At 45.0% G+C, this 23,000-nt stretch overlaps 1 protein-coding gene across 1 annotated transcript; it reads left to right on the forward strand.

Moving 5' to 3' along the window:
- The first annotated feature begins 1,806 nt into the window (after nt 1–1,806).
- On the forward strand, nt 1,807–22,701 carry timm50 (translocase of inner mitochondrial membrane 50 homolog (S. cerevisiae)). Its single transcript, XM_076145972.1, has 11 exons — nt 1,807–2,037; nt 3,689–3,854; nt 5,994–6,025; nt 9,745–9,766; nt 15,369–15,427; nt 15,671–15,790; nt 16,694–16,798; nt 17,387–17,485; nt 20,917–21,073; nt 21,184–21,290; nt 21,436–22,701. The coding sequence occupies exons 1-11, from the start codon at nt 1,840–1,842 to the stop codon at nt 21,532–21,534; spliced, it is 1,164 nt and encodes a 387-aa protein (XP_076002087.1). The 5' UTR covers nt 1,807–1,839; the 3' UTR covers nt 21,535–22,701.
- Nucleotides 22,702–23,000: the final 299 nt, after the last annotated feature.

A 23,000-nucleotide genomic window follows, 5' to 3' on the forward strand; every position in this document is an offset into this window, starting at 1 on the left:
CTCCTTGAATAGGAAGCCCAAGAAGATTGGAGTATTTGTATATTATGAAGAAGGCACAGTATCTTTCTATGACGTGAAGACCAGGGCTTTAATCTACTCCTCACAAGGTGTGCCTTCACTACAACAAAAATTTTATCACTCAGATTTTACTGCTCAACAAAGAACAAGATCTACCCACTGTTCTGGCCCTGTGCTTAGGAGAGCTCCAATTTTGCTCATTTAGTGATGACTCCTGTCACATGCAGAAAATGAAGGGTCACCCAGTTTACACTACAGTAAAGCCGCAGTAGCGGGTGGGGGAGTTGTTTTTAGGTGACTGGGGTTCTTACAGTAAGTCGTGCTCTGCACAGATGTTTTAACTGCACAATCTAGTGGCCCAAATTGGACTTACAGGACAAATTCAGTGTAAACGGATTGTAAACAGGGACTGAATTCTGATTAAAATGTATTAATGTATTAACATTGTATTAAACTAATGTGTAAAATACAATCACATCAATCCTTTCTCCCTGTGACCATCGGACTCTTACATAAATCTACCTCGGGTGGAGGTGGGACGGTGGGTACATAGGGATCTGCTCAGATGCACATTTGCACTTTGTAACCTTGTCCTCCTTATGTACTCATGTACTGTTCCCCCCGTTGTATGTACTTCATACCCCTATTGTGTGTACTTATTGTGTACTTATTATCCACTTGCATTCTTGCACGTTTCTTATTGCACTAGTTGGGTAATTTCTGGTTCTTGTTTTCATGCTGTACTGTAACTATTGCACAGTAATTTCCCTTGGGAAAATAAACTTTCATCTTATCTTATCTTATCGTATTATTATGTATTAAAAACGTCAGAGTAGAGCCTAAAACTTCTTCAAATCTGGACCATGGGCTTGTGATTTTTAAGAGATTTATAGAGGAATGTTTGCATGAATAAATAAGGCCAATATTTGAAAAATGTACTTGCATGTGTGTAGAAACTTCTCCCTAAAGCTTAAATCCTGCATTGCATTGATACAAGTTGATCTGAAATAATTTATTAGATTTCATTTAAACAAGTGCAAGCAGTTCACTGTAAACTAAGACAATGAAATATGTTCTTTGTGTGTGCATATGTATACAATTGTGAATTTTCTTCTGCCCGCTGCGTGCCTCTTTCCACCAGTGGCGACCAGTAGTGCTCCCTGCTGGTAACTACAGGTACCGCATGTGAGTGAAAGTTAAGAGGATGGATAAGTGCAAAAACATATTATTTGAACTTCTGTCTGTGTGTGTCCACTTAGTTCCACAAAATGGCTCTTCTAACTGCAACTGCAAGACTTAACAGGCAATGTTACACCGCTGAAACAAATGAGTACAGTGAATGTTTAATATTTAATGTAGTAATGGTTGGAGTAACATTTGCAATATCAAGAAACTAATGTGTAACATACAATAAATAAACAATGCAATCAGAATCAGAGGTAGTGTATTGATCCCACGGGAGAACATTGGGTGAAAACGGGAAGACAGTGAGATTTATCTACTGAAAATTATAAGTCCAACTGCTTATAATTCAGTTTGGCCCATGAGTGGGCAGCTCTGTTATGACACCGGTCTGTTTCAGACTTTGCGCAATTTGCCATCACCCAGCATGGCTGTCTCAGTTCGTTGTAATCGAAGGTCAGGGACACTGGACTCTGATTGGTTCTGACGCAGTAAATCCCGCCCACATCACCGAAATGTTCCTATTCTGTGCTCTGATTGGGCATTTTACTTGTCACTTTTAACAACGTGAGCCAATCGGGCATCTTTGTCCTTTTCAATGTCGTCACACACACTCGCCGGCAGTTAGTCCTCTCCAAGATGTCGGCGACGTCCGTGTTGTCCATGTGTGTGCGAGCGAGCCGGGGCCTGTTGCGGCTCAGGAGCGCAGTGCCGCCTGCTTCGGACATCTTACGGACACTGTCCACAGTCACCCCGCCGGATGGGAGCGGCAGCGCGACAGGTGGACTAGCTCAGGCTATTCTCCAGGACAGACTCCAACAGCAGCAGCACAGCCAGGTGAGAGGGGTTACTCTGCTGGTGCGCTTGGTTTACATGTCAGGGCAGTCCTGTCTATCATACTGCGGCTCCTTAAATTCAGAAACTAAAGCCCCGTCCTACTGGCGATTTTGGTGAACAAATCGATGTAATTTATCTACTATTTCGAACTACAGGTCACAGTGGAAGCAAGGATGAGTTTAAACGTGGATCCCATTCGCGTCACTCATTCTTGTGATTGTTCACACTGAAGTTTGCTGAAAATGTAACGATGTCCAAGGTTCCGACTGAAATTCAGTCCTGGTTTTTCTGGTCCAATAGGGGTTTAGGGATTTGCTGGTCCTGAGTGATCTTGACTGGTAAAACACAGCTGTCATTCATTCTCGGTTTACACAAATCCGACAGAATTGTCAGACATTTTAAATATGGTTTATAAATGACTTTTGAACTCGTTCAAGCTATTCATCAGTTACTCAAGTAGACGGTATATGAAGCTACATGCCCTTGTACCTGCTATTAGAAATGTGTTTCAGATATCTGTAGCGGAGAATAAGTCTTATTCTCTTTATGTCGTTATGTTGTCATCTCGTTCTTGCTCTACGGTTTTATGGCTGTTAATGTCTGAGTATCGAGTATCAGGCGAAAAATACAGTATTTTCCCAACATGTCCCTTGTATGTTCGTTCACAGGGAGTTAACCTGATTGACACACAGCAGCTAATATTAACATTCACCACAAGAGTTTGTTTTGTGTGTTAAACTTACGATACGTGTCATTGTGAGGAATGTTAGTCAGGTCAAACCTGACTAACCCCGTGTTCGGATGAATGAAGCTAACATCTTAGCATGGAGCTAACAGGCGAGCCGGCTAACGTTAGCATGCGCGCTCACTGGGATTGACATGTTATTAAACTCCGTGTGATTGTCTTGTGTGCGCGTATGTGTGTGAGGAGAGAGAGAGAGAGCGAGAGACTAAACGCACTAAATTATTATCAAACCTCGCTTACATTACACCTGCAATCCAGTGAAGACGTGTGTGTGTTCTGTCTAGCTTGTATAAGCTTGATAGGTGTCACGACTTGTTCCAACTCCCTATATGTTTTGGTGATGTTATGGTAAGTATATCAGCAACATGTGAAATAACATGGTGGTTAGTCAGCTGTGTGTTTAAAAGTTGATGTGTGTGCAGTCGTTGGGTAATATACCAAGCAACGTTGGTTTGAAGGTCAGAGCCCACATTCTGTACACTGCAGCATAGACAGACACACACACACATACAAGAAATATTCATCTGTAATAGTGCAGATATCAATTGTATGTGTAAGTAGGACCGTTATAGCCTGGTGTCTTGTGTGTATGTTTACGCTGCCTTTGTTTCTGTGTGTTTTCACATCAGTATGTTTTGCATTGACCCAGTTCTGTCAGATTTGGGTTCATTCCCCTTGTTTCTACGGTGCGTATGGGCAGATCTGAACACAGCAGTTGCGCTTGACTGTTTTGCTCTAGAACTGAAGAGGTGTTGGTGTGTTTAACTGAACTGTGCCTTTCATTGCCCACAACAAATCAAATGGCTACTGTGAAATGATAGTATTACATCACATTAAACTCACGACTTCCCTTTGAAGCCTATCATGTTGTATGTGCCCTCAAACTTTTGGTTTGTTCTGGTTCAGGGTCAGCCTCCTCCTGAAGTAAGCGGGGATGAGAAGGATGGGAAGAATGGGGAGCAGGCAGAGGATAAGAAGCAGAAGGAAAACACTGCCTACGCAAAGAAGATGGTGCTAAGGCTGGCAGGACTCATGGGAGTTGGGGGGGCAGTTGGAATTGTCTACTTATTCGGTAAGTGTTTCCCGCACCAAGCTCTGAGGTTCCCACTGTCTGGTACAAGGGATCAATCAGTTTATGAGTTTGATTCAGATGTCTCTGTCATCAATTCGTATGAAGGACTAACTTATGATGCTGAATGATTTAGGGACAGTATGTAATTGCCATTTTTTTCTCTTTTGTGACTTGAATAAGTTTGGGAAATGTATTCCGTCTCCCTGTCCTTTCATCACTGTAATTAACTGACACCTCATGGCGAAAATCCCTGTTGTGGCTCAGACTAAAGCTAAAACATGGCCAGAAAGGAAATTAGTTCTTTTTATAGCCAACACTGATTTAGTGTTTCCTGATCTTTTTTTCTGCCACAACACACTCTATTTCCCAATGGGACAGCTGTCCCATCACATGGTTTGTGAAGCTGTGTTGCTGTGGCCTACAAACACAGAATCACTTATTTTCAAACTTGTGTTTGACCTTATCCTCATCAACGAGCAGAGACACCCCGTCTCCAGCCCTCCATCACTTTTCTTGCCGACCCTCCTGTAACATCCTCTACCTGGAACCCAGGCTACCTGTTGTATATAGATGGATGGATAGAATATGAAGTAGTGTTAACTCATTGCATCCTCATGTTTGTGGACATCCGTTAGCCCCCGTCAGTCTGGATGGTCAGACAGTGATTCAGACAGCCACTTTTCCTTCTACGTGATGTAAATTAATTATCTTTGGAAATGAATCGCTTGGAACTCTTAAAGTAGTGTCTATACTCTGACATCATTCATGATTCCATTCATGTTTCCAACTACTGTAATTTGGTATTTTGGTAAAGAAAAATATACAACTGCTTATTGTATGTAAATTAAATGAAGCACCCAAGGCAAATGCAGGACTCCAATTATAGTAGTATAAAATAAGTTTAAGTCACCACTACACACTTGGCTTGGCCAATCCCAGCACTTGAATGCTATGCAGGGCGTGTCTTGCTAAGAAAAGCAGTGGGGTCTTAGTTCAGCTTCCTGTGTGAAGGAACCGCCCACATGTAGGTGGAGCCAGCTGCTGTCAGTGACGGGGCAGTGTGGCGTCAGGGAAGAAGAAGACTGAGCATGAGCGAGGCAGAAGATATCCCCCTGTCAGGTGGAATTTAACAGCAAATCTGGATCTTTTAGAATTCTGTCCTGTCCGGATTTTAGGAGGTGCCAAGAAATGTAGTGTGTGTCAGAGGGCCTGCAAATAGTAAAGGAAATTAAAGCAGCCAGTATCTAATAGTTACTGAACCATCAGCAGGTCAGAGGAAACGCTTCACTTCAGCAGCAACGGGCAGAAAACCATCACCTCCACTCTGACCATCACAGCAACTGGAAACTACTGAGAAATCTCTTTCTGGATTTAACGTCCCCATGCATTTATCTTGGTTTTTCTGTGCTTTATGAAGGCTGTAAGTCTTTTTTATTTTTCTTCAGAGTGAATGCAACACTGGGATTTTGGATTTTCCCACTTTACTTCTTAGACCATGTGCTGTTTCAGTATCATTTTCCTGATCCGATCACCTTTCTGAACAGCTGGCGAAGGAGAAGACGTTGTGCAAAGATGCACTTTTTTAAAAGTATTAAGACAAATACTTTTTTGGGACGTGTGAACTCACACTACTCGTACTACTTTTTGGATTTTTTTCAGACATTTTTCCTTGTTTTTCCATCATATCTTGGAATAATTCTTTGGCATATCTGGAATACAACTGGTTGTTTTGGGATTTACGGATTATTTGAATTAGATCGTGTTACACCGATGTGGATTAAGTCAACGCGATATGATGGAAGATCTGGAACATAACCTCCTTTGGCAAATATCGTTTATTTGTCTATAAGGATCTTGTTTGCGGTGCATAATGTTATCTACAGCAGATCACGTCTCTAAAGCAGCAAGCTGAAGGTGCATACGGTACACATTGTAAAAGTTTGCTTTTCTTTTACCCTCACATGAACCTTAAACATCTCTATTTTCATTATACTGAGGAATCTTCTGATGTTAAATGCCTTATTTTAGAAGGGTCATGGTAAAAAATGTATTCCTGTTATTACCAGTATGGATTGTAAACTTTTTTTCTGAAAGTTTATCTTCATTTAGGTGATGAAGCATTTTTATTCTCTGTTTCAGGTACTAATTCGGTGGACGAGCAAGGAAACCTGGTAAGCTTGATTCTCATTCACATTCTTCCTGCCGGTGTCATCCTGCACACCTGTGGCTGTTTTCAATCTGAAACTGGATTAAAGCTTAAACTCAGCAGTAAAAACACATTTACTGGGCCATTCGGGCCAGAATAGGACATTTGCATGTCTGTGGAGCTCAACGCGCCCCTCGTATCGGCACACTTTAGCACACGTCTGCCACTTTCAGCATCCTGTGGACGTGCGAGTTTGGGAATGTTTCAGGGAACGTTTCAGGGGCTTTTTGGTTTTTGTTTGATGTATAGTGGTGCTTTATTGGGCTCACAGCCAAGAGATCCTGATCCTGCAAAAGACACCCTTCACAGCCCTGTGTGATTCGTCTGGGGAGTCTGTCTCGCAAAGGTGCGGATCAGAGCACTTCAAAGGACGCCGTCGGAGGTGTTGGAGTGTGGGATACCGGCCACACTTATCTCACCTTCAACATCCCGTTTGTGCATTTTTTATAGCACTATTTTGCACTTTGATGCCCTGGCACACTTGGCAGGTAGTTGTGACTTCATGTGTGTGAGCGGCTTCAAAGAGACCAAAGAGCCCAATTAATCCCCCTGACACCCTGACGACATCATTTGACCTTGTTCATTCGTTGTCCCAGTATCTGAAAAATCTGTACCAATGAGGTACTTAACTAAATCAGACATTTTGATAAATGTTTGAATAATTTAAATATAATGAATAAAAGTCTAGAATGATAATCCCCCCCCCCCCAAAATCCAGTGGCAGTAATGTTCACTTCTCATATCATATTCTAATATCTGGATCTTGTTCCAAATAATCTCTACAGAAACACCACTCCTGCTAGGTTGTTGTGTTTGTTTACTATGTTTATGTGACCCCAAAACCTAAAAGCAAACACAGTTCATTGAGTAGTTCATCGACTGCAATAATTTAAACCTCCAGTATGAGTAATTGTTGTACATTACACATCATCAGCTCTCTGCTCAGGTCTCAGTCCAGTTTGAAGTGCCTGTCGTCTCCGTGCTCAGACAGGACGTATTGTTGGAGGTGTTGCTGTGGGAAGCCTTCTCACTTCAGAGGGCACACTCCAGACTCATTAAAGCCTTTTGTAGGGACAAAGGAACCAAACTGCTCAGAGAGGTTTCCTGCTAAGTGGCTATCGTGACACATTTGAAGCTGCCAGCCTGAGAAAGCATGTCGCAGGAGACGTGAAAAGTTATTAGATTGTTTATTTAGTAAGGAAGATGTTCACAACTCCTATCTCGTGTGTGCCACATGTCCGCAAAATATCATAATGGAGTCACCCGTTCCTGGGATCGCTGTACTACAGCTGCAAAGGCTCAAATGTGTCCTGTGGAACACACCTGTGATAGAACAAGTGTGAAGGAAGTGTGTCACAGGACACACTTCTCATGCCACTGCCATATGCCTGCCACAGAAGACTTCTAAGGCCCACTTCCATCAAGCTCTGAAACAAAGCGCATTTGTTGTTTGCCACATGCCGGTTAGAATGTGGATTACTTCAAAGGAAAGGTCAGAGGTCATCCTTTTTACGTCGTACTGCACATTCAGAGCTATGATGGTTATGATTTGACCTGCAGTACTTGATTATAAGTTCAGAGTTGAACACATAATACAGTATCATTTTACAATATATATATATAATGTGTTTTTCTTGTACCATGTGTTCTAGTGTGCAGTGATTGGTGTCTGCTGGTTGAGATCCTGATTGTGTGTTAAGTTCAGCAGACGTTCCACTCACCTTATTGGGGCCTACTCAGATTTTCACCATTTCCCCAACACAACCTGGCTTATGTGCTGCTATTGTGAGCTCACACTTAGATCAGGGGTCTCCAACCTTTTTCCTCTTGAGAGCTAATTTGACAAAATAAATGTCCGAGCATTTTTAACATTATTGGTAACATTCATCCACATGGCTGATTCTCCACCCAAACCAGCTGAATAGGCGTCTTTTGTGTGAACATTTACCAAATGTTGATATCTAACACTCACCTTTTGTATCATAATGCACTTCAATTCCGCACTTCAATTCCGCAACATAAGCATTTTTTTTTCTGTTTACATTTTCAGTGTGTCAAGCTCCTACTCATGAGTTAACATCATAGTATTCTCATAGGAAACAAAACAATGTTACTACTTATTAATATACTATACCTTTCATATTTCACATTTATGTCTGTCCACATATCACTGTCACAATTTCCCTTCACATTCCTTGTAATTCTGGGAATTGCCTGTAGTTCCCATATCATCTGTGCTTCACATGCATTCAGTCTGTTCTGATGTTAGAGAGATGACAGAGAGTGTGGTCTCTGCTGGGGTGAATCCTCTTAAGTCAACTCTTATAGATCCCGCGAAAAGTTGCTGAGCTCGGCAGACGAGCTCGCACTGCAAATGACACACACACACACACACACACACACACACACACACACACACACACACACACACACACACACACTTTGATTCCTCATGAAAATAGTATATTTTGTGCGTACGCTTGCTAGCCTGCTAACATCGCCTCAACAAACTTGACAGCTGCGTCATTTGTTGGACTGACAGCTGATTGGCTTATATTAATTTTGTGACAGAAGGGGGCCGGGTGTCTGAATTTGATTGGACAGAAATTCAAACCAAGTTTACCAAGTGACTTTGTGTTGTCAAATGTATGTATTCTTTGAACCTTTAGCGAGCTACTCAGCAACGGGTGGCGAGCTTCTGGTAAGCGTGTTGGAGACCCCTGACTTAAATTATAGGTGTGAGAAGTGTGTCTGGCTCTGACACACCTTGTCGCTGCCTGAAAGAAGGGAGGTGTGTGTCTTCACTGGGTACAATTAGACGGCAGGTTAATGAGGAACGTTTCCTTCCTAAAGACACTCCTCCGCTGGCAGATGGCTTGGGCCGGGACGTGACTGCGGTGCGGCGCAGTGTTAAGTAGGTGGCAGAAGTGTGCCTGGGTCTTTGAAGTGGTTGTGTCTGCCTGGCCTGCTGTCTGGACAGGATCCTGAGCAGAGGGTTTATAGTGTGTGAGAGCATTACAATATAGCGTGAAGGCCGGGGCACGTCCTGTTTCCCGAGCACTCACATCAACACTCGTAGCTTCTCTGCTGCCTCTCTCGGTCTTTTTACACCAGTCAGGAAGTGTCGGGACAAGAGATTGCAGCTAATCACTCTGGAGTTTCTGGTCACAGCATGCTGACGTAAACTAGATTTTATTAAGACTGAAATGATATATAATTAGGCTTTGAGTCTATTATGAATTGTCATTGGAAAAACTGAAGTTGCAGTATTGGTGCGTGTTTGCCATATGGCCACCAGAGGGAGTCGTGCACTTGCTGCCGTGAGGCTCGTTCATCAGTTGACCTCTGGTTTACTGTTGGGACAGGCTTACAACGGGGGTGCTCAACGTGTGGTTCAGGGACTTTCTGGGGTCTTTGAGTAGTTTTCCCTACAAAAATGAGAAATATGTAAATCCACTGTAAATAATTCCACCATGTAAAATACTTGGTCACACTGAACAAATGTGAACAAAGAAAGCATACGGATTTATTTACTGTTTCTTTAACCGTTCATAAATCTGAATAAATATGTTCTGTGTCACATAATTTGCCATTTCACCTGCCATGCAGTTGATGGAACATATATATGAGCCTGGGAACATTTAGCACGTGTTAATCGCTTTTCTCTCCTTATCCCCCCCACAGATTCCAGATGAGTTCGACAGAGGTGAGTGTTAACATGCAAGCGCTTTGACAGTGATGTGCAGTGTAGAGTGTAGCTGTTGAATACTGTAATCTATAGTCTATCAGGCTCTTATTTATTTTGGAGTGTAACTTGTACCCACATCTTGGTAACCAGAGCTGGCACAAGCATGCACTCGCTTCGGGTGTGTGTGTGTGTGTGTGTGTGTGTGTGTGTGTGTGTGTGTGTGTGTGTGTGTGTGTGTGTGTGTGTGTGTGTGTGTGTGTGTGTGTGTGTGTGTGTGTGTGTGTGTGTGTGTGTGTGTGTGTGTGTGTGTGTGTGTGTGTGTGTGTGTGTGTGTGTGTGTGTGTGTGTCTCTCTCTCCCTCTCTCTCTCTCTCATCATCAGTCCAGATGAGGCCTCTTCTCTCTTGCCCTGACCATGTGTGCTTTTATATTCAACCTGGCACTGGGGTTGGTTTGTATGTGTTGCTCTGTGTGTTTGTTGGAATGATGGATGAGTCCCCAGAGAGATGCCGCCCTGAAACTCCACCTCACTTATAAAACTCACGGTGACGGTTTACCTACGTAAACTCAAGAGAAACATGGCGTGCCCCAGGAAATGGAAATGTATATAACCGTTTGCTACTCACACTACCATGCACATTTATAAATCGCACTCAACTTTAAACTGTGTCACATCCGGTCACTACACCGACCATGTGAAGGACTTCCACCTTCCACCTCGTTGCTCTCTAGACAGAAAGAAGACCTGTAGTTGGGAGAGCATGAAGAAATCCTGAAGTTTGCAGACCTTAAGGTGGAAGTGTCTGAATCAGAATTAGCAACTATTCAGTGAATTGCCATTTAGATTTAAGCAGAATAAGAACAACGCCCTTTTTTTATGCCAGACTGAAAATTTCTCTTCCTAACACATGCACTTTACATTTCATGCAATTTCACAATGTTTCACAGTTTATACATACAGACAGACGTACATACATACATACATGCTGTTACACAATGCTTTTACACACACACACACACACACACACACCCACACACACACACACACACACACACACACACACACCGGCGGCAGCAGCAGCCAGAGCCCGTGGAGCAGTCCCCTATGGACTGAGCCACTAACCTCTTACCCTTTTCAAATTTGGTTGAGACTGTTTGCTGTTAACACTTTTCCCCTCTACTACAGTGAACGTTTGTACCGCTTTCCTTCTTTATTTGATTAATCTAGGTTAGACACACACGTCACATTATGGTTCAGTTGGGATGCAGCAGATGAAGCATTGGCCCTGATGCTTATGAAGCACATTAACATGTAAAAGCTCCCCATGCATGCAACATTTAGCACTATGCAAAGAGGCATTCTTTACTTTGGGCTTTTCTCGTCAATACTCATTGCCTGAGAAAGAAGTTCAATAGTTATTTACATTTGTAGCATTTGGCTGGAGATCAATGGGATTTGATCCATTAAATCCACTGAAAGACAAACCTTTTTCTGCCCACCCAAATTCCACAATGGGGCCTGAAATGCATTTGTAGCTCAAAGTAAACATGTGGTGCTTTATCACTGGAAATGGATTGCGAAATAATAGATTGGATTGGATAAGGCCAGTTTTCTCGTTGGTGTTTTATGTTTGTTGCAATCAGGCTTGGGTGGCAAGGAAAAAGTTAGAAATAAAAGAGAAAAGAAAAAAAAGTGAATCAAAATATGTTGGTTTTTTTGGTTGTTTCTTGCCTGTGTGTCAGGGTCGCCCCAGTTTGTTTCGAGAAAGAGATAATGTTATGAGAACATCACACAGATCTGAGAATAATGAGGCTGTATCAGATGAGCGTGTGTGTGCCTGTGTGTGTGGGTGTGTGTGAGGTCAATCTGTCGCGACAAGGAGGCACAGTTAAACGAATTCTGATTGCCTGTTGATACTAATAATCCGTTCATCAATAACACTGTCCCTGAGGTCTGCTCACCCGCCATTGCTTGTGTCCTAAATCAATCCCTCCCTCCACCCCCCAAGCCCCCCCTCCACCCATCATTCCATTGATCCTGAAATGCTCCCTGAAGGGCTATGAGCCTGTTGCCCTCTCTCCGCACAAGTCCTTATTAACTTTCTCTTCTCAAACAACAATTTTTAAATATTTCAATTTTCAAAGGGAATCCACAAGGGAAGAACAAGGGGTTAAAACACACCATAGATAATCTCACACACACACACTAATACGGTGATTTTTTAAATACACACAGGAATGTTGTTTGACTATCTCTATTACACATGCAAGCCTAAATCTGCCTTGTGTCCTACAGAGCTTGCATGGGTCGATTGATAAGTTATGAGCCTTTTCCTTTGCGGTCAGTGATTCTAAACAAACAGTAAATGTATAAACCAAAGAAAAGTCACACTCCAGTCTGAAATGATTGGTTTCAGTGGAAATGCAGAGGCTAGTGGCTGTAAACGACACGTTAGCGCTGCTAGCTGTGGACCTCAGGGAGACACAAACCTGGACAGAGCGACAGATGGATGGGCGGAAAGAGCTGGAGAGAAAGGTGAAAAGATAGTGAGTGGACGGAGGGTGTTAATGTTACAAACACAAAGGGAAGGACAGAGTTGGAAGATCTTAGTTGGACGAGGACAAATTTGTCCTTTGGAATGATTTTATGACGGACAGATAAAATGGAAAGACAGCTGGATGGATACATTGATTGAGGAGCAGAAGGTGGGACGGTGCACTCAGGCGTCTGGGAGGGAGACTTATTGATGAAGTGATTATTTGTGTTAGTGGGCGATCAGAATACGTTTAACGGAGGAGTCTGATCAAATCGACTTGACGGCAAAACGGCACAGCTCACATACGCGCAGCAGCACAAATCGGACATCCAAGGAGCTTCACATCGCTGTAGTGTTTGCTTTTAATAAGCCTAAGCAAAGACCTTCAGTTTTCATCAGCATTTGCAAGTTTGTCAGCAGGTAACGCGCGTGTGTGTATGTCTTTTCAAAGTGGGAGAGGCAGCCACAGAGTCCTGGTGGTAGAGCACCACTGCGTCCCTCTGGGAAGGTGGCCGTCGGTCACTGAAACAGCCATGGAGCTGAAAAACAGCTGACCCATGGACCCCACACAAGGGTGTGAGGCCGAGGGCCAGAGGGGTGATCAGTAGACATCAGGAGACATAGGAAGTAAGGTGAGAGGGTTAGAGAAGGATGGAGAGAGAAAACCTGTAAATGTCATAACAGGTTGTGACATTAACATGCACGTACATCCTCCTACTACACTGACACTTTTAAGTGCAATGAGGGCCAATCATGACCTCAGGGGCCTTTTAGAGACCTCAGGGACCTTAGAGAGCAGGGCCAAATCATCCCTGATGAGCTTAGGGACCAGGGTAAAAGTTCATAACCCCTCAGGGAGCACACAGATCATTTGTCGTCCTGCTGCTGAACACTGAGTTGTTCTTTCTCCCACCTCCTCGTCGACCTTGTTTTGATAACGTGGCCACATTTGCGTGTCTGTCAGTGGCGTGATGCGGCGCAGCGTCGGTTGCTATAGTTACACCAGGACATGCTAACCCTAACCCCCTACACACACACACACACACACACACACACACACACACACACACACACACACACACACGAGAGAGAAAAAACATTTGGTGGTGCTATTACACAAGATGAGAAGGGAAGGAAGAGAAGCTAACCTTGACTTGGATAAATGTGAGTGAGTTTTGGGGGCAGGAGGAGGAGGAGGACCCTGGGAGCGTAGCGGCCCACCCAAGCTGAGAAAAACATAAACACGGCGCAAGATCAGGCGGCTGGAGCGAGTGAGGCCTCTCGCACAAGGAGCCGACATTAGCCGTGAAAGAAAGACCGTTGGAGAGCAAAGAGGAGATGAAAGGAGAGAAACAACAGGGGGAGAGGGAGAGACAGAGGTGAAGGTTCTCCACTCGCATTAAATCTCACATAAGGGGAGGAAAAACAACAATCCGCCTCCAAACTCAGAACTGTTAGTGACGTTTCTGCAGCTTTTGAGTCCACAGCAAATCAATGGAACTGAGGAAAACATCTTTATGACAAAATATCAGTTATGTGTGTGAATCTGAAATGTAAGGCTTTGGACTGGTCTGGTGTCTTTTTAGAGCCGACATTGGTGGAAACCAACAAGCACATCATCGCGTGTTTGTCCACCTTGGTCATGAAAAGTAGATTTTTGCCCCTGAAGATGATAAAAATGCTGTAGTTTTGTGAAATTTGAATGCAATTGGATTTATGACAGCATTGACAGATTTTCTACAAATATTGCTCCTCCTCCTCTCCATCCTTTACCTGTCATCCTCTGTTCATCCACACGTCCCATTGCCCTCTACACCCCCACGCCCCAAAACCCTAACCAAGCCCCGCCCCCATCACGCGCCGCATGCCTCCAATAATTAACATGAGAAAGGCCTGCCTTAATCTATCCCCACACACATCACAGAGGGCATGCACACACACTGACAAGGCTGACATCATTCACAGGAATATGCTGCATGCCACACACACACACACACACGCACCCAGTCAGTTGGCGTGGGTGTCTCTCCCATGGGAGAGGTTACTCCACAGCCCAACACACACTCCCACGCCGCGCGTGTAGAGGAGCAAACTGCACATCCCCTTCCCTAGCAGAGCGCATGTTAACACCCCACACAGCCATACACACACACACACACACACACACACACACTTCCTTTTTGTAAATTTCCCCCCACAATTTTTTATTAATCGGAACTATTTATTTTGTCCGTCTTCACCCCCCCACCCCCAAACCCACACACAGATTACAGAAACATGATGAAATTGTGCGCGTCCCCTCAGCGCATCATCACAACAGGACTGTGGCAGATGGCGTCTACTTCCTGCTTCAGCACGCTGCTATGAACTCTGGGGGATTGAGTCCCCTGGGACTGGAGCGTGCTACTGTGTGTGTGTGTGTGGGTGTGTGTGTGTGTGTGTTGGAGAGAGAAGAAAGGTTAGAGCTAGGCTGGGCTGGGCTGTTAGACACGCGTGTGTTGTGTGAGCGTGTATCTTGTTATTGTGCTCCTGTTTGCAGTAATGACTGCAGCCCCATGGGAAGCTAAGTCTTTATTATTATTAGTCATTAGATGGCTGACAGCTGGAAGTCGACTCAAGCAACCAGCCTATCAGAGCTCCCATCAGCAGGTCATTCCTCCACAGCTCATTGTGACGCCAGGTCAACCAGGAGGCGGTCTTCCATCGCCATCATGTCGATCAGTCGAGTCTGAACCTGTGACAGATGGAAGCATTCGTCACCCAGCACAGTGACTCAGTTCTGTCTCAGTTCTGGTCCTAGTTCTGGAACTGATTCACAGAGAACCTCTAAATGTCTCGATTTGAGGCCTCGATCCGGTCACAAACGTGTCCGGATGGCTCTATTCCTGCCGTGAGGGAAGTTAAATAGTTTGTATGAAATGCAAACTTTGACGATGTGATTCAAAACGCACATTATTATCTGCAGTTTGATTTTAGAAACTGTACTTTTTCTTGATATCTGCCACTGCAAAAACTGTAGAAAACTCTTACACAGGTTAACAAATTGATTCTTCTTACAGTGTTTTCTTACATTTATACTTTCAGCACCTCCAGTCCTCCAACAGTTGAAAAGAACCTACAAATACTTCAAGGACTACAGACAGGTACTTATCAGCATGAACGACGTCGTAACCCGAGATGGTTGCTCCGAACACGGGCATGTGTAATCTAAGCTGCTGGTGGTGAGCCCAGTTTCTCCCACCGTCCAAAGCATGTGGTCTTCAGCTAATTACTCCTGCCTTTGCCCTTGAGCAAGGCACTAGAGCTCTAGATCTGAAGTTTTATGTATGTGACCTACCCACCTCTTTCATCTGTGTGTGTGTGTGTGTGTTTGTGTGTGTGCTCAGATGATCATCGAGCCGACCAGTCCCAAGCTGCTCCCCGACCCTCTGAAGGAGCCGTACTACCAGCCCCCATACACGCTGGTCCTAGAGCTCACCGACGTCCTCCTGCATCCTGAGTGGTCGGTAGGTCTGCTGCGCTCCTCCTCTTTACTCCCTCTGTGTCACGCGTGCGTGCGTGCCTGCCTGCCTGCCTGCCTGCCTGCCTGCCTGCCTGCCTGCCTGCCTGCGTGCGTGCGTGCGTGCGTGCGTGCGTGCGTGCGTGCGTGCGTGCGTGCGTGCGTGCGTGCCAACACCTGTTGAGTTATGCTGTCTGAGGGCGACCCTCCACACACAGTCTGTACCTACCTGACAGGTGTGCAGCAGCAGCCGTAACTCGATAGCCCCACATGTTCAAATACACACTTCCTACCCCCTCACCTGCCTTACCTTCTGATCCCTCCTTTCTTTATCACCGTCTAAATACACCCTCTGACCTTTCAACTTCCTCACATCTAAGTTAGGCACTGTTAAAGTTTAAGTTGGGGGAAAAAACGTACAAAACCTGCTCACATTCATGTTAACGTGCAAAGTAGTTCAGTTCTGGTGGGTTCAACTCACATTTATCACCTTCATCTGAACAAGTAAATCAAACCAAAAGAACATACCTTCTTTTCTTCAATAGAAATAAAGAAAAGTGAATTTTATATGTACAAAAAATACAAAATCTTACTGAGAAAGCTCCCCAATATAAACTTCATTTACTCAGGTATTTGCACAGTGTTGGGGGCACACACACACACACACACACACACACACACACACACACACACACACACACACACACACAAAGTTCCATCTCCTCTCTTTACCTTCCGCTCCATCATTGACGGTTAAATCAGTTTGTGTGTGTGTGCAGAGTATATTGCTTATTTTACAGCTGCTTCATTATCAACGAGTTAAAAAGCCATAAAAAATATATATAAAACACAGACATAGAGTTGTGTTTATCCAAACTGTGGTTGCCATGACGTCTGTCTGTGTGTCCAGCTGTCCACAGGTTGGAGGTTTAAGAAGCGTCCTGGCATAGACTACATGTTCCAGCAGCTTGCACCACTGTACGAGATCGTCATCTTCACCGCCGAGACTGGCATGGTAAGGGAGGGACACACACACACACACACACACACACACACACACAGAGCTAGAGGCCTACAGATAATCATTACACAGATCACAGATTTAGATTTAAGCACCTCTCCCTCATGTACAAACCTTAATGTGACATTTATCGGAGTTTGTTGCCTCATTTCCTCAATGGGCCCACTGCGATTACGCAACACATCATGGCTACTCTGAGAACCGTAGAATGCTTTTGATGTCGTGCATCCGTGCGGCTTAGTTTCATTTTTGGCCTGTAATCGCTTCCCTCATCCTCGCTTATCAGTCTCTGTTTATGGTAACTTTGTCTCGTGTTTACGGTTGCCTGAGGGAAAACATACTAACACTCAAATCAGAGAAGACACACACACACACGGCAAGTTTACTGGTCCTGTTTGTGTCCTTAGGCCAGGTTTCCACTTGACGTTAGTTGATCGATTGATGACATTTCCAACGGTGTGTGTGTGTGTGTGTGTGTGTGTGTGTGTGTGTGTGTGTGTGTGTGTGTGTGTGTGTGTGTGTGTGTGTGTGTGTGTGTGTGTGTGTGTGTGTGTGTGTGTGTGTGTGTGTGTGTGTGTATAGACGGCGTATCCTCTGATAGACAGTATCGACCCACAAGGATTCGTCATGTATCGTCTTTTCAGAGATGCCACACACTACATGGAGGGACATCACGTCAAGGTAAGACCAAGTGTGTGTGTGTGTGTGTGCGCGCGACCGTCAACAAGTGCCGATGAGATTCAGATATTGATCCGGTGGGTCAAAATATTTGCGTGGACATGAGTCACGTGAACAAACAAGATGAGAAATGTGCAGCTACCATCAACATGTAGCAAAGCTGATCCAGACTGCAGTAAGATTTCAGCTTAAAAGGAGTTTTAAGAGTTTTCCAAAATATACTCTATTTTGAAAAGCCATTTGCTACAAAACATGCATACTATCCACACACACACACACACACACACACACACACACACACACACACACACACACACACACACACACACACACACACACACACACACACACACACACACACACACACACACACACATCCAGCAGGCCTCACAGTGCTGTATTACCCCCTGTGTCTGCTCTTCATAGCTGCCTTCTGCTGCCGCCATTGATTTCTCCTCCTCCTCCTCCTCGCCCACAATACATTTCTCCCTCCTCCTCCTCCTACCTCTCAGGTCTCATTATCCTTATGCCTCTTTCCCTCTCTCCCCTCTCTCCCCTCTCACCTCCTTTTCACCCCCCCCTCCACCCCGTCCTTCTTTCTCTCTCATCCCTTATTTCCCTTCACCTCCATCTTTGTCACTCCTCCCTTTCCCCCCCTCCCCCTCCTCCTCCACTTAACCCTCCTCCGCTTCCTTCCTCCAACTGTCGTCTCTCCCTTTATTTAACAACTGTCTAGAGTTTGTAAGGAGCTGCTTAACCTACTTCCCAAAAAGAAGACCCAGTTAACATCTCATCTTCATAATATCAAGACTGACCCGGATGCAGCATTATGCTAGAGGACAGTTATTAATACCCCATATGTTAAGAGATACTTATTAAGGCAGCATATGCTGAGGAAGAGTCATTAATGCTCCATATGCAAAGGGAAAGTAATTAAGCGTCCCTTCAATCTTATCTTGCGGCCTTGAGTGTGTGTTTCCCCTGTGCAAATGAATAACAATCCGGATCACATGCAGTGACGTGAGCATCTTCTAACTGTGAGCGCAGAGGGATGAAGGGTTTCACATCACAGCTCTAACACCCAGACACATTTGTTTACAGTGCATCTCAGAGAAGGTCACACTACCGGCTGCTTTACTGCCATCACCTTTCTTTTTGCCGCTCTTTATCTGACGCAATGGTAGAAACTTTAAGCTGCACACATTTCCCTTAAGTTCTTCAACTCTGATCTGATCTAAGCTAGTGTGTGAAAGAACCACGGCAAAATGACAAAAAGAAAATGCCCCCTTTATAATGACTTTGATGTGTTTGAATGAACTCGTCAATGAATCAAAGTGAATACAAAGCAGCTAATGTGGAACTCACTTTGAATAGCGTTAACATTATGCTACATTTTCATTTCTACAAGGGTCATAAACCGATCACATGTCCACATACTGTGTGTGCTTGATGAGACAGACGAGCCTCTATTGGACAGCAAACGTTCCAAAATTGTCCCAATGGTCCCCAACTTCATTTCCTACTCTGTTGTTAAAAGTCAGCTGGTAGGAAAAACGACTGATACTCACACCGATCAGAAACCATCGGGCGAGAGTAGGACGGGACAGGAAATGAGACCTGTTGAGGCTTTGATCTGCAGTGTAAGCAGATCTGTGTGACGTGTCTTGCGGTGATGTGGCTTTCGGGCAGCGTCTTATCGCGCTCAGCAGTAGATGTCATCTCTGCTTCTCTTTCCGACCACGCCGACGGCTCCAGATAACAGATGGCTGCTGCCAATAACATGTCGGAGCAGATTTGACGAGGCGTTTTATCAAAGGGAGGGAGAATGAGAGCGAGTGGGCGAGGCGGAGAGAGAGTGCACCTACCGTCGATGCAACTCTGTGTGAAGGACTGAAAGCTGAGACGGGCAACTGACAACTTAAAGGAAATGTGACTTCTTTGTTGTAGTCTCTCTCTCTCACAGTTGGTCATTGGGATTTGTGAAGCTTCTTCTCATTTGGTGCCTTTTTTCCTCACAGTTAGTCAAGACAAGGTTATTTGTATAGCCCAATATCACATACAACGTCTCAAAGGGCTTTACAGACCCACAACACCAGCCCAGAGCTCTCTGGGAAGACGAGGAAACCTGTGGAGAGGCAATTCCAAGCGAGATTCCCTCTCCACGAATGGCTGTGTGTGCAATAGGACCTTCCAGTGGAATTATACAGAGGTACAAAAAAACACGCAGGGCAAAATACACAAAAGTCATGATTTGAGAGAGAGAGAGAGAGAGAGCGCGCAGTACTATGTTTTGAGAGCTTGTCTCCTGGGGCAGTGGTTCATGCAGGTAGTTGAGGATGTTGCTGGGGGCAGCTTGGCAGGAGAGTCGGTACGTGGTTGTAAACGCGCTGACTTCATGGCTGAGATCTGCGGCTGCAGTGAGTGGAAGAGGCTAGAACTCATCAGGGTTTTTATTTAAATGGTACTTTAGATACTATTTGTGTACGCAGATGCTGTGATAGGCTGGACTTGGGCTGACCCAGCACAAGTTGCCCTATAACCACACACACAGCTCCACGAAATGTAATGTTGACTCCTAGGTTATGCATTAATACACAAGGCCATACACACACACACACTGAGGGAAGACAGATGCCTTTTATTTATTGGCTGTGAGAAGGATGGACGAATGTGTCCGCTGGGGTTTATACACACACACACACACACACACACACACACACACACACACACACACACACACACACACACACACACACACACACACACACACACACACACACACACACACACACACACACACACACACACACACACACACACACGTGCCTGCTGTGTGTGTGTGTGTTTGATGGGGAGATGTGGGGGGCTGGGCACCAGATGAGGCTGGTGATAGGGACAACGAGCAGCGTCCCTCTCCATCTGTCCCTCACCCACACACACACACACACACACCAGCTGGGGCTCCGAGGGAAAGTGTGTGTGTGTGTGTTTGTTTGTGAGTGTTTTGTGTTTTAATTTTGTGAATATGAAGGACTCTTAAGACGATAAAGTTCTTTGTTTGGTGAGGCTGCAAAAAGGTCTGCGGTATTCTGCAGCTGATGGAGCTGTGAATGGGTTAACAGGACGAAGGGGTTTCAAGGCCTGACGGAGCTTCAAATCACACAAAATGTCCTTCTCAGCACAGCAGTTCTTTATATTATTTGTTTCTACAGAATTTATATGAAAATATCGCTCCTCTTCCCATCAGCCCCACAGGTTTTTGCAAGTATTGACTCACGGCAGCCCTCATGTGTTCACGTCAACGTTAATAACTTGTCTGGTGTATTTCAGATGTTTTGTCATCAGTTTAGAAATCAATGGTGACATTTTTTCATGCGCCTAGAACAAAAATGTAAAAGCGATCCTTTGATAAATGAGACTTGTGCATTTTTCAGGACGTGTCCTGTCTGAACCGGGACACCAGTAAGGTGATCGTGGTCGACTGCAAGCGAGAGGCGTTCAGCCTGCAGCCTTTTAATGGCATGGCTCTGAAGAAGTGGGACGGAAACTCAGAGGACCGGACGCTCTACGACCTCGCCAACTTCCTCAAGAGTAAGACACCGGAGCTAACTCGCCGCTCGTTCAGGACTATTCATACAGGGAAGGAAGTGTTTGTGTACAGTATCTCATTTTTGCCGTCCTCCTCCCCCCCCCCCCCCCAGCCATCGCTCTGAGCGGAGTGGAGGACGTGCGCTCGGTGTTGGAGAACTACGCCCTGGAAGACGACCCCATCGAAGCCTTCAAACGCAGACAGGCTCAGCTAGCACAGGTGTGAGGCCGGAGCCAAACTACCGCACACAGAACCCCAAACCTATATTGATACACCTTTATTGATATGGATCTGTTATCTGAACTTCTGCCTCTCTCTCTCTCTCCTCTCGCGCCCACTCTCTCTATCTCTCTTCCTCTCTCAGGAGGAGGAGCTCCGTCTGGCCGAGCTGGCGCAGCAGAAGAAACAGGCACTCTCTCTGGGCTCGATCACCTCTCGATTCTGGCGCTCCAAACAGCAGTGAGCCCTGGCCTTCCTCTCACACTTCCACCAGCCGCGGCCCGCTGGGGTTTGACACCAGAAGGGGGCGGGGCCGGGTGAGGAGAGGAGGGAACACGGTACCGGAGCGCTCTCCGCTGTCGCAAGTAACCAATAGGGTGTCTCTGCGGTGCTCTGTGGGAGCGAGCGAGGACATTGGTCGCTGAGAGAGACGCTTCGTGGCACCTGACGTGTGTGAAGCTGCTGATTGGATGAAAAAAAAAAACTGAGGACCATGTTAAGGGTTTTTTATGTTTGGAGGCTGATCTGGAACCAGCGCTGCTATCAGAACTCCGGCTCTGGATCTCATCTGGGATCAGCATCACAGCTTTCAGAATCTCCTGCTTATTTCATTTTCTATATTCCTGTAAGAAAAAAAAGTGTATCTAAAGACTGTGCAGACGGGTTGCAGGAGAGGATATTTAAATAATGAATATTGTCACGGTCAAACTGTCAGCGAGTCGCTCCTGGTCAATGAACACACATTGACCAACGAGCCGATGGTGGAGATGGAGACATCATGCAGTGTCTAGACGAAGTGTTGGGGTGGCAATGTGACCTTTTATCAAGTAGACTCGCAATGGTTGCAATTGGAAAAGTGATATGGATGATTAGTTAGCACACTGACTGAACCCTAGGGGACATTGTAGTTCATCCATCCAAACAGCAACACATTGCTCTGCAACCAAACATTGCTTTCATGGTCTCTACTTTTAACAACTTTTGGTGTGCGCCCACTGTGATTGTGATCTGTTCACTGTTTGCACGTCGTGAGGTGAAGCTCAGTATACATGTGGAACAGGTGTGAGAGGATTTATAGTATTTTTCCATTGATTCGTTACTGCGCGGTCAACCGTACTGTGAATGGATTTTCATTTTTGAATTCCACCTCATTATAAGGAACACCGGGCCGCCACACTGTGCACCAACTGCAGGTCTACAGCGGTGAAGGTGGATGGCAAGATGAACCTGAACCTAACACGTGTTGGAACTCGAGGAAACCCACGCAGACATGGAGAAGAAAACAAATTTGGTTTCAAACCCAGGACATCCCTGTGCTTGGCAACAGTGCTTATGCTCCACATTGTCCCCCGGGTTGTCATGCAGTCGAGTCTTTGCAGAAGTCGAGTCAGGAAACAAAGCTATTGCCAAAGTCCCTGCAGGAAAAAGACGATGAAATGATTTTTGATTTCTCCTCACAGTTTGTTGGATGTTCTGTGTGATGTCATCCACTGTCCATTGATCTCCATTAAAGGAAATGACACAACAGAAAGTCATGTGTTTTTTGTTTAAAGCCTGGTGTTAATTACTTTAGCTTGTAAACACTCTTCATCCATCAGCGGAGGAGTTCATTACTTGCTTTCCCTCATTGAAATCTTATGCTCAACATTTTCTGACGTTTCTTACTTCCGTTTTATTCCCTTTTCCATTCTGTATTTGTTTAAATCATAT

This window comes from Genypterus blacodes, unplaced genomic scaffold, assembly GCF_046128005.1.
Source record: "Genypterus blacodes isolate CSIRO-AG114 ecotype Tasmania unplaced genomic scaffold, CSIRO-AGI_Gbla_v1 ptg000003l_1, whole genome shotgun sequence".
Lineage (NCBI taxonomy): Eukaryota > Metazoa > Chordata > Actinopteri > Ophidiiformes > Ophidiidae > Genypterus > Genypterus blacodes.

What these genes read in the sequence shown, in the direction of transcription:
- timm50 (XM_076145972.1), top strand. Translation starts at nt 1,840, where the DNA reads ATGTCGGCGACGTCCGTGTTGTCCATGTGTGTGCGAGCGAGCCGGGGC. An exon ending in TGGAATTGTCTACTTATTCG is followed by an intron (nt 3,855 to 5,993) that starts GTAAGTGTTTCC and finishes TCTCTGTTTCAG; the next exon opens with GTACTAATTCGGTGGACGAG. An exon ending in TGGACGAGCAAGGAAACCTG is followed by an intron (nt 6,026 to 9,744) that starts GTAAGCTTGATT and finishes TCCCCCCCACAG; the next exon opens with ATTCCAGATGAGTTCGACAG.